The 11,094-nt window shown below is 35.8% G+C and overlaps 1 protein-coding gene and 1 long non-coding RNA gene across 22 annotated transcripts; one reads left to right on the top strand and one right to left on the bottom strand.

The window, feature by feature from the left end:
- Positions 1-153: 153 nt before the first annotated feature.
- Positions 154-11,094, bottom strand: LOC111008631 (uncharacterized). Of its 4 annotated transcripts, none has more exons than XR_015789780.1 (6): positions 9,581-11,094; positions 9,067-9,173; positions 1,519-1,853; positions 1,297-1,436; positions 408-640; positions 154-199 (listed from the first exon to the last, which is right to left on the bottom strand). It is a non-coding gene; the product is annotated as an uncharacterized LOC111008631 (long non-coding RNA). The 4 variants fall into 4 exon arrangements; XR_015789779.1 differs by having other exon boundaries at positions 154-196; positions 1,297-1,406; positions 9,581-11,089; XR_015789778.1 differs by having other exon boundaries at positions 154-215; positions 1,297-1,406; positions 9,581-11,088.
- LOC148212610 (uncharacterized) lies at positions 1,864-5,540 on the top strand. Of its 18 annotated transcripts, none has more exons than XR_015789775.1 (6): positions 1,868-3,056; positions 3,203-3,295; positions 3,742-3,788; positions 4,239-4,310; positions 4,571-4,708; positions 4,802-5,540. XR_015789775.1 is itself a non-coding variant. In XM_088121771.1 (5 exons), exons 1-5 carry the CDS (start codon positions 3,039-3,041, stop codon positions 4,828-4,830), a joined length of 327 nt encoding a protein of 108 aa, XP_087977897.1. In that variant the 5' UTR covers positions 1,870-3,038; the 3' UTR covers positions 4,831-5,540. The 18 variants fall into 18 exon arrangements, 2 of the variants coding, with proteins under 2 accessions (XP_087977897.1, XP_087977898.1); XR_015789761.1 differs by lacking the exon at positions 3,742-3,788 and having other exon boundaries at positions 1,870-3,056; positions 4,587-4,708; positions 4,809-4,993; positions 5,393-5,540; XR_015789760.1 differs by lacking the exon at positions 3,742-3,788 and having other exon boundaries at positions 1,870-3,056; positions 4,587-4,708; positions 4,809-4,993; positions 5,380-5,540.

Below are 11,094 nucleotides of genomic sequence, written 5' to 3'. Positions count from 1 at the left end.
AACCCTAAACCCTAAACCCTAAACCCTAAAAGAGTGAATAACAAGATATGTGGTCTCAATCAACTGAAAGTGAACTTACTCAAACCCTGGGGATTTTGATTTCCGCACTTAACCAATACAAACACTCGAAGTTCAAGAATCAGCTTTATCTGACACAGGCTTTTTTTTTTTTTTTTGGGAAATGGCAAGTGATGGGCTGCTGCAATTAAAACCATCTAAAACATCAATTAGCTAGTAAATTCCATTTAGCACAACAAGTATCACCAGACGAATAAAGAAATATGAAGCAACAAAGACCAAGCCAACTTCCTTCAAAATAGTATCCTATGGGCCTGTACAGCCAAAGAAGCCGCAGCAATTAAATAAAATTGTATAAATTCTCTCTGGATAGAAGAAATTCATCTTACTCAAACACTGGACTGGACCACTATGGCCCGAAGGAACAGCGAGGAACACCAGGGTTTGGATTTTGGTCTCATCGAGACTGAATGAATACCGTCGCCGTCTAGTGTGTGCGCCTTTAAGAATCAAAGAGGGCTCAGCTACCACTCAACAGGGGAAACTCCTCCACATCTCACTGCCTCCATTATTCACCTCCCCGATGCAGTTTCATTCGATAAAAGGGATTTCGTTCAAGAACCTGCAATCTCAGACTGTTAAGAAGAAAGCTCATAGAAAGTGTGACTCATTTGTAGATATTATTGTATATTTTATGTAGAGAAAAGGATAGATACAAAAAACTATGTGAAGAAATGAGGATGTTTTAATTTCGTATCCATCAAAGTAATCAGATTGTTCTTAATCCTCCAAAATTCTAACCAGTGAAACGAAAATTGAGAAGAGAGATATAATAATGCTACTAAACGATCCTTAAATTTGTTGGGTAATACCAGTGCATGTTATTATTGATCATGTTCACAAAAAAGTTACTAAAATTGTGGCTAGCATGTGTAACTTCAATCAGATTATAAATTCCCCACCTAGAAATTGAGTTTTCAGCTATTCCCATCGTGAGAGTTTGTAAAGCAGTATTCAACAATCGTCACCCTTCGTCGATAAGTAAATATGACCATGACGGCAAAGATAAAATGCAAAACAAAGTGAATGAAAGTAAACATTCTAAGATGATGCGAAAGTTTACTACTAATAAGTGAATTCCAAACCAGGATTTATCACAAAATATTGAATTACTCATGACGACAGTTAAATCTTGTTCTCCTGTACAGCCGAAGAAGCTACAACAACTAAATAGATTTGTTTTAGTTCTCTCCGCATAGAACAAGAAATTGAACTTACTCGAACCCCGGGGATTTTGATTTCGGTCTCATCGAGACAAACGAATGTGGAATACGTCTAGTGCGTGCGCCTTGAATATTAAATAGCGAAGGAAGGTTCTGGCTCACCATCTGCAAATAAAAGGGTAAGAACAACTTCGCCTGCCATTAAAACCCTAATTTAGGATTTTGCGATAAAGAACAGAGAACAGTGCAGAGAGAGAGAGAGGGGTGGAAATCATACCGGAGGAGGAGGCGTCGTTGTGGAGATGTCGAGATACTCGTGCGGAGGAAACCGAAACGAAACCCTGAGAGATGGCTGTCAACGATTACGCAGCTATGATGAACACTTTCTTCACTTCTGAAGCAAGATTTTGAAGGAGACCGAACCCTAATCTAGGATTTCAGCGATCGAAATGTGTAGAAAAATACAGAGCGCGAAGGAGTTGGAACGGCGGGAACCGGAAGGATAGATCCTCTCCTCTCTTCTTCGGCTTGCTTTTTAAACTAACTTTAACCGTGTCCAATCCGCGTCCTTCCAAAGGTTGACTTGGTCAACGGCCCGCTCCATTCAAACGGCTATAGGGAAAAAAAATTAATTTCATTTTGGTTCTTTTTTCGAAAATAAATACTCCGTTAATTTGTTTATATTTAGCCACGTTTGGTTGTTGATTGGAATTGAAGTTCTGAAAATGTTTGAATGGTACTATAGAAATATACGTTTTTCTTTCCCTAAATTGAAAAACGTTACAAAACTTGTACAGATTTTCAAAATCACGAACGGGTTTACAAGTGTTTAGGATGAAAAAATACAAAGAAAAAGTAGAAGAAATCATATTTTTCTTGAAACTGTAACACAATTCACAATCAATAGGGTCAAAATCACGTTTAAAAGCACGTTAAAAGCACGTTCAGAGACATTCGACGATCGTGTGTGCATTTCATCGGTAGTTACACAGTGCAAAACAATAAACCTAATTATTCAAAACAAAATAATCCGAAATTGGAATATGAAATAGCTTATACCTGGGAGGGAAACAACGAAAGAAAGCATAGTAACCTCAGAATAACCACAGTGGTGTTGGAATTACGGTCAATTCATGATGTATTTCATAAATTGCATCAAAACATGACACAAAAATCCTAGAAGATAGAGATTCAAAGGCTGAAACAGAGTAAATAACCCATGGAAAATGGAGAAAACGAAGTCGTTGAAGAAGGCGGAAAGTGTATGAAATAAAAATAGTGAAAATTTTACTATTTAGTGAAGTATTTGTTTTCGGATGATGAAACATGACGCATAAACCCTAAAAATGAGGAGACGAGATTCGGAGGTTGAAACGGAGATGAGAGTCAATGAGAATTTCGTGATATAAAAATTAAATTAAATTGAGTCAACATTCTGAATTTTGTTATACAAAATATTAGAGTTTCAAACGCAATTCAAGATAATAAACAAAACTCATTCTCTATTAGGTCCACCTCGATTGATAATACAAAGACCATTCTCTATGAGACCACCCCAACTAATAATCGAAGTCTAAATATCTACCAGAAAAATGCATTCGAATTAAATGGAAAATGTATTTTTTTTAGTAGGTGGGAAAAAAAGTAATTTAAATTAAAGGTAATTAAAACAAATGATATTATAATTTTATTTTGAGTTTGCTTATTCTTCACGCACGCTAACGGCTATAAGATGTAGGGGTTCGCGGTTTACTCAAATGTTCGTTGCTCTCCCTCTCTTTGGCGCATCTTCAGTTCATGGAGTCAACCATCCAGGTTCGTTTTTTTTTTTTTTTTGATCTCATTTATCGGTTTTCAATTAGGGTTTTCTCCACTCTCTCACTCAATCTCGCTCGTTATCAGTGTATTTCCGGTTTGAAAGTACAGAAAATCGTACTGTAACTTTCTTCTTGGTTTCGCAGGCTCTTATCGCATTCTGGGTACCACCGCCCCTCTGTTTCACCCCATTCTCAATCTCGCTCTTTCAATTTTGCGATCGTCATTCCAAGTTTCTGGTAAACTCACCGACTCCCATTGATCGGCATAAGTTTGTTCTTATCCATCTTTTTAAGGCTTTTGGGTACTTCGAAACCCTAAATTTTTGGGGAGTACTATGCTGGTCGTACTGAAGAAATTTTGATTTTCGTAACTATCGGTTTCTGTTTCTTCTATTTTTTCGCTCTCGATTTGGAATTCGGAAATTTGGAGTGTCTAAATGATTTCATAGCTAGCCAGAGCGACGAAGCTGGATAAGGTTGAGGTACTCTTAGATTTGAATGCCTGTTGTTGCCAAAGTTGCGTCTCGTGGTATTGCTTTTGATTACTATTTGCGTTGATTTTAATTTCTTCCCTAATTTAAGTAATCCTTAGAAAGGAGCATGCTTAAAAAGGAGTCATTCTTTTAGAAGTTCTCTGTTTATTGAATTTTCATTTCTTTTCCCTTTCTGCGTACATTATCTAGGTTTCGGCTGGTTATAGGAATTTACTGCAGGATGGCTTAGCATGCAGGTATTTTAACAACAGCAATCTCTACTGTGAAAATTTTTTGAAGGATCAAATTGGGTTTGTCGGTTATACGAAATTTTAAAATTAACTTTGAATTATTTTTCGTTTTGTATGTTTTTTTGTCCCCCTTTTTGTGTACTGTTTTCGTTGATATAATTTACTTGTACTCTATGTATTTTTGGATAACAACAGCAAAGGAACTTCTAAAACGTTTTGAATAGTAGGGAAGTAATTGAAAAGCTGTGATGAACCACTTATCAAATTATTTGGAAAACCTAAATTGGGGAACTCACTAATTCCGTTGTATTGAGTTGGGATATTGTAATTTAATATGGTTCGATGAATTATTGCTCTTTCTTCTGCCTTGTACTTCTCATCCTTTCCTTTGCGATCAAGTGTGTGTAATAGGCCTAGGTTTGGTCTGAAAAAGTTTTTTTTTTTGCCTTGTAGTAGTTGTGTAACATCAGAGACTGGCATGCTGCCATAGCCTCACTTGATATCCACTTTGGCATCTCCTCGCTGAAGGTAAAATTTGAAATTGTGATATATCATTTGCATGATTGTAATGAGTTTTCTACGTATGTTCTTTCTGAGAGGACAACGCCCACAAGTTATTGAAAGCCTAGATTACTTTAAAGACTGGTGAGAAAAGTGAAGAAGGAACCAATAGAGAAGCTTTTGGGACGGAGTCTGCTGGAAAGGAATGGAACTTACAGTGGCTGATTTTTATGTTTTTGAAGGAGAGATTTTGTTTCCAATGACATTGTAACTTTCTCAGTCCCTAGATTCTCAATTTTGCAGGTACATGCAGTTTTTGTAATATTTTCTGTGAGTTTTTCCAGAGGATTTTTCCAAGTAATTGATATCATGTGTGCCCTAGCGCTAATCTTAACTCACTGCCTGAACCTTGCGTCTTCTCTAAGGTTTTCCCCATCTTCTTCCCCTCTGTGCTTTTGTAAAATAGACATTGGTGATCTAATTCTATTGTTATTTATTACTGACATTGTTTATTTAAGGTGCTAGTATTTTGGCTCTGGAAATGTAACCGATGGCCTGAAGTTGTTGATTTACAAGATGTGTGGGGGCCATGGATGAGTCAGATGGCGAGATTACAACAAGCTTCGAGAGAGGGCTTTTACTACATACAGTATTTTATTGGGAAACATAGAGGAATAAGTATGGATTCTCCTACCCTAGCTTCACTTGAGGTATGTTGCAACAAGCAAATTCTGTTCCTCACAAAATTGATTGTTTGTGTAGTTTTTAATGTATATTAATGTTTATTTAGTTAATAATTTCCATATTTTCAATTTTTTACAATTATATTTCATAACAAACAAATTAGATATTCTTTTTTAACTTTATTATTATCCAATAACTATGAAAATAATTTCAAACCTATTTATAAACACGATAAAACAATTATTGTCACATTGATTCCATAATGGTATACCAAACATAATTTGTTATTTTAATTTAAGAACATATTTTGTTTTTTGCCTTGTAGTAACATGGTGTCTTATTGGTTTGGTTACTAGTAATAAAATGTTTTTCGAGTAGGGGAATATTTTGATTTTAATTAAGCCAAATATAGTGCCATATATCAGATCAGCTTGCTACGCGGAGGGGTGATCTATGCATTGGATCTTTGATAAAATGCCTCAGGTTATAATTATTTTTGTTTTGTGAGATTATTATGTATTTCCTTCATGGTATAGAATATATAAATGAGATGGGCTAGGGTAGTTGCTTCAATTTCTGGACTGTTTTTGGTTTCATTTAGATGCAAAGTACCTTAAGCGTGCATTGAAGAATTGTATAAGACAACCTAATCAATTTTAACTATTATTAAGAGTTGATACAAGAGACGATAACATTATTTTTCGCGTTGGAAACGTGACCATAGTCCAACATTGGCTAGATAAAGGGAAGATATTAGACATATAAGTTAGAGACAACCTCTCTATATGAATGATGCCTTTTGGATGATACAAAAAACAAAACTATTAGGTCTTACGCCCAAAGTGGAAAATATAGTATCAACGGGGATGTGGAGGGAAGTCCCTTGTCCCTAACAAATGGTATTAGAGTCATGCCTTTAACCTTGTCATGTGGGAAGAATGCTCGGGTGCCTATCTACCCTATATGTTTAGTATTAAAACACCAATTCTCAAAATTTTCAACACAGAGAGGGATGTTCCCAAAAAAATTTAAACACTGAACAGAATTTCTTTAGGTTCTCTTTGTCATTTTTGCCTAGAATCAAAGTGTCATCTGCAAATTGAATAGAAGAGATTATAACCTTAATTTCTTGTTGGAAATGCAACCAAAGTCGAACATTGACTTAGATAAAGGGAAGATCTTGGATATATAAGTTAGAGACAATATCTCTATATGAATGAGGCTTTTTGGGTGATACCAAAAGCTAAACCATGTGGGCTTATGCCTGAAGTGGACAATATCTTATCGGAGATGTGGAGGGTGGTTCATTGTCCCTAACAAATAGTATCAGAGTCATTCCCTTAATCTTGTCATGTGGGTAGAGTGCTCGAGTGTCTAATCACCCAATAAGTTTTGCATCAATGCACCATCTCTTGAAGTTCTTGAAGACCTATAGGGATGCTCCCAAAATAATTTTAACACTGAAAAGCAATTCTCTTGGTTCTTTTTGTCATATTTTCCAAGTATCATAGTGTCATCTTTAAATTAGATATAAGAGATCATGACCTTATTTTCCCCTGTTGGGAACGCGACCTAAAGTCCAACATTGCCTAGATAAAGAGAAGATCTTTGATATTTAAGGTAGCGACAACATCTCTATATGTATGAGGTCTTTTGGGTGATACCAAAAGCGAAACCATGAGGGCTTATGCCCAAAGTGGATAATATTATTTCAATGGAGATGTGGAGGGTGGTTCCTTGTCCCTATCAAATGGTATCAAAGTCTTTCCCTTAATCTTGTCATTTGGATAAAATGCTCAGTTGACTAACCATGCAATAGGCTTTGAATCAATCCACCACCTCTCGAATTTTTTGAAGACCTAGTGGGATGCTCCCAAAAGAATTTTAACACTGAAAAGCAATTCTTTTGGTTCTTTTTGTCATTTTTTTCCAAGTATCATAATGTCATCTTGAAATTGGATATAGGAGATATAATCTTACTTTCCCCTGTTGGGAATGCGACCAAAGTCTAACATTGGCTAGGTAAAGGAAAGATCTTTGATATATAAGTTAGGGACAACATCTTTAGAATGAGGCTTTTTGGGTGATACCAAAAGCTAAACCATGAGGACTTATGCCCGAAGTGGACAATATCATATCGGAGATGTGGAGGGTGGTTCCTTGTCCCTAACAAATAGTATCAGAGTCATTTCCTTAATCTTGTCACGTGGAAAATATCTAAGACAAATGGCCTACAAGACATTTCAAAATATCTGAGACAAATGGCCTACAAGATATTTCATAATAGAAATAAATCAACTAAACATATATTTATATATATCGGGCAAATTGCACAGACTACCTCTTAAGTAGGTAACATATGGAAATGGTGGAGTTTAAATCAGAGTAGTGTAGTGGAAGCGTGGTGGTTTTCTTACTTAGTCCTCGTTTGGAAAGTTGAAAATCCTTGAGCGTTACAGTTGGTATCAGAGTCTAGTAGCACGTTAGGACCTTGGTAATCCATGCTCAAGAGAACCATGGTTTCAAGAAAACGTTATTTTGAGGGAAAAAAATAAGAGAGGAAAATTTATATAAAAAAATTAAACTAACATACTTTAGTTTGCTTAATTCCCTTGGCTCGTGATATCTTAATAATTATATAATCAAAATTAGAATAGCAGGATCAACATTTGAGCAAGAATATATCAACCTAAGCATGGCTAACCAGGTTAAGGCATATATTTCAAACAAAAAATTGTGGGTTTGAATCCCCACCCTACGTGTTGTTAATACTCAAAAAAAGGAGGTTTGAATGAGGATAAAAGCAACTCTGAGACATAATATGACATGACATTTATCACCATCTTCTCTTCAAGTCCCATGAGATTATGTCAAATGAATTAATATATTTTCTCCATCTTGTTTAGTTCCTATGAGTTTTTGGGTTTTCGTTCATTTGTTTTTAGTTTTCAAGTATATATATATATATATATATATATATATATATATATATATATTTTAACAAGATACGAACTTTTCATTGATAAATGAAAATGACCAAAATTGTTCAAAGGTACAAACTCCCTAAGGGGTGAACATAAAAGAAATAATTAAAGTAAAGAAACAAAAAGGCCATCAACCAAAGAAACCTCATTAAAGGGGAGTTAAAAGTTGTAGAACTTTTTATTGATTAAGTAAATGTCCGACAGCTCAAAATGGTGTATTCATGATTCCTTGGTTGTACTATTTAATATCAAATTTGAAATTTTATCTATATAAAATTTCAAATTTGGATGATGGGCTCAAAATTAAATGCAGCAACAAAATAAAGCCCCTCTTAATAGCTCAATTGCATAAATCAATAGTCGGAGGTTCGTATTCTCACCCTATGTGTGAACTCAAAAAAATAGTAATAATAAATATAAATATAAAAAATAGCACCAACATTCTATGTATAGCATAGCACCAAAAACCCAACACCATTTCGGTTTGGACGTCAAACAGTACAATAAATAGTGCGTTCTGAAGGCAACATAATTTGCACGGAACTAGCAATGGGTCTAGTCATGCTAATAAGACACAAAGGAACACTTGGTAGTAATATCTGCCTTCTACACCTACTACTCCTTTTCACAAGATCTGACGTTCTGGACCTATCGTTTCCCTCGAGTCCCCCTTATTCTGTTTACCAAACCCTAACAGACATGCTTTTTACTCTCTACCTGGCCCACTATCATGATCATCGCCCCCTTTCTTTTCAAAATTCACCCATAACCTTTCTTAGCAATAAACAAATACAAAGGAAGAAAAAAATCATTCGTAGCATGTGGATGTGGTGAGTGTATTTCAAACTGATATGGCTAGTCAAACCATGCATGAATAAAAAATGCCCCATGTGGAGTTATTCCTAATTTTTTCAAATTCAAAATCTATAGTAGCAACTTTTTGAATTGATAACGTCAAATTTATATTAATTCAGCATAAAGCTACATCAGAAACTTTTAAATATTATCTTAAAATCAAGTATAAGCCAAAAATAATAATAATAATTGAGTGCGTTTCGAAAAAGATAGGCAAATACTACTGGTGCTTAAAATAGTAAAGGAAAGTTCAGGCTTACTATCTTGGGCGTCCATGTTAAGGCTGACCGCTCGATCCCTTGAGCAGCAAGCCAGTCTTCTCCGCATTCACATCATCTTGTTATCTTCTCTGGAAACTTGGGCTATGCTATGGAAATACAATTGATCCAAATCAATTGAGGCTTGCAGCAGACAATGTGACAAACAGGCCGATCAGCATGAGCCCATTGCATAATTTTTAATAAAGAATTAGTCATTATAGGTAGAGTTAGGTCGCGAACTTCAAAGACTTACTGTGCGGCTGTCAGTAAATTTCAAACGAAACAAGAACACAAATACTCTCCCCCTCGCCAATCTCTCATCGATTTCCGTAGCTCACAACACAAATTATTCAGCAAAAACACAACATGGTGGAGCAAACTTCAAACAAAACAATCCTAGTGAACCGTGAAGTTACAAAACACAGAAACGATAAAATTGAGATAAAAATCTCGAATCAACCAGCCCTAGGATCTAGCGCAAATAAGGTAAAATGCAAAAGTAAAACCAAGAAACCTTAGACTGGATTCCACGGCGGAGCCAGAGCAGCATCTCTCTACAAAAAATACATTCTGATCAAAAGTTGCAGCACCGGAACAAGAAGAAAACGAACAGTTGGGATCGAGCCCTAGGAGAAGAAATACTCTGCCATCGCCTAGCTTCGCGATAGTGAAAATGGCGGACGGATTTTGGACAGGAGAGAGAGGGGGAAGAAGGAGAAGAAGAAGAGTCGTGTATTTAGATAGGGAGAGAGGGAAAGGTCTATGTGGAATGGACGTGAAAGTTACGTACGGTCTTGACGCGTGAGACGAGGCGCCGAGAAATCCCATCACGACCGCCCACGTGGCAGCATGTCGAGTTGGGCTCCGCGTTTGGAGTTCACGCACTTCGTACGTGGCAATTGAAAGTACAACTGGGCTTAAAGTGGGACTCGAGAGAACTAATGGACGGGGCCCAACTCCCGAGTCCTATTATATGATCCATTTTGGCGGTTTCTTTTTCCTCTTTAGTTTTCAAACATTATTTTATTTTAATTTTCTTTTTAATTAGGCAATTTTAAGAAAGTTGCTTTTGTTTATAATTTTGTAAAAATGGTTAAAGGATATACTTGGAATTTACAAGTATTTAACCACCCAACAAACTTGTTTTTCAATTCAAACGTTGTTTCCTACCTTAAGGGATTTTAACTTAATTATTTTAATTATTTTATTAAGAATTTGAGTTAATTTAAACATAGTGCTCCACAGTCTCCATCCCATCCTTCTGTCATTCTACTTTATCTTTTTCTTTCTTCGCAACAATGACGAATGTAGTAAGCACAATTCTATATGGTGGTACATGTAATGGAAAAATGGGTATAAACAGGGCATCAGGAAGAATATTCATTTAACAAACAAAGAAAAGTTTCATCCATATCGTTGGTCAAGAATGATAGTCACAAATCTCTTATTATAAGACTAGCTGAAGATAGGGATGTCACCTGATTTTAACTGTATTGTCGAATGAGTTTGGGACAAAGTGCATTGTCGTTGATACTGTGATACCCGTATTGACTCCATAGATGGAAGTAGGAAACCATACCGGACGAATGTAAATATCAACAGTTACCCTAACTATGAGAGTTCGACACAAGTGCAATCTACACTAGATATCATTATTGTAGATACTCCCATTGACCACATGAATGGAAGTGAGACATCAATAAATCTAGGTAATGTATATATATTTATTGATAGTGTAGATCTGTTGTATCTATGTATATTGTGTCAAACGTTATCATTACCATATATTTTTTAATTGATTCTTCAATTTGGGTGTATATGTGTATATTTACCAATAATTATCATGCAGGGACGTATACATCTCGTGAGGTCGACGCTATAGGTAGATTCAAATATTTCTTTATTAGTTTGTCTCCTTCTATAGAAGGATGGAAACACTGCTTTCCCCTTAAAACGTGTTGGGGAAAAGTGTTGGGGTGCGTGAAGTCAAACCCTAATACATTGAAATCAAAATAAAGGTAAGGTGTC

Source organism: Momordica charantia (assembly GCF_013281855.1).
Source record: "Momordica charantia cultivar OHB3-1 chromosome 3 unlocalized genomic scaffold, Mcharantia_2.0 BLBB01000003.1, whole genome shotgun sequence".
Lineage (NCBI taxonomy): Eukaryota > Viridiplantae > Streptophyta > Magnoliopsida > Cucurbitales > Cucurbitaceae > Momordica > Momordica charantia.
The sequence above is the reverse complement of the archived record's forward strand: the minus strand, read 5'-3'. Positions and strand labels throughout refer to the sequence as shown.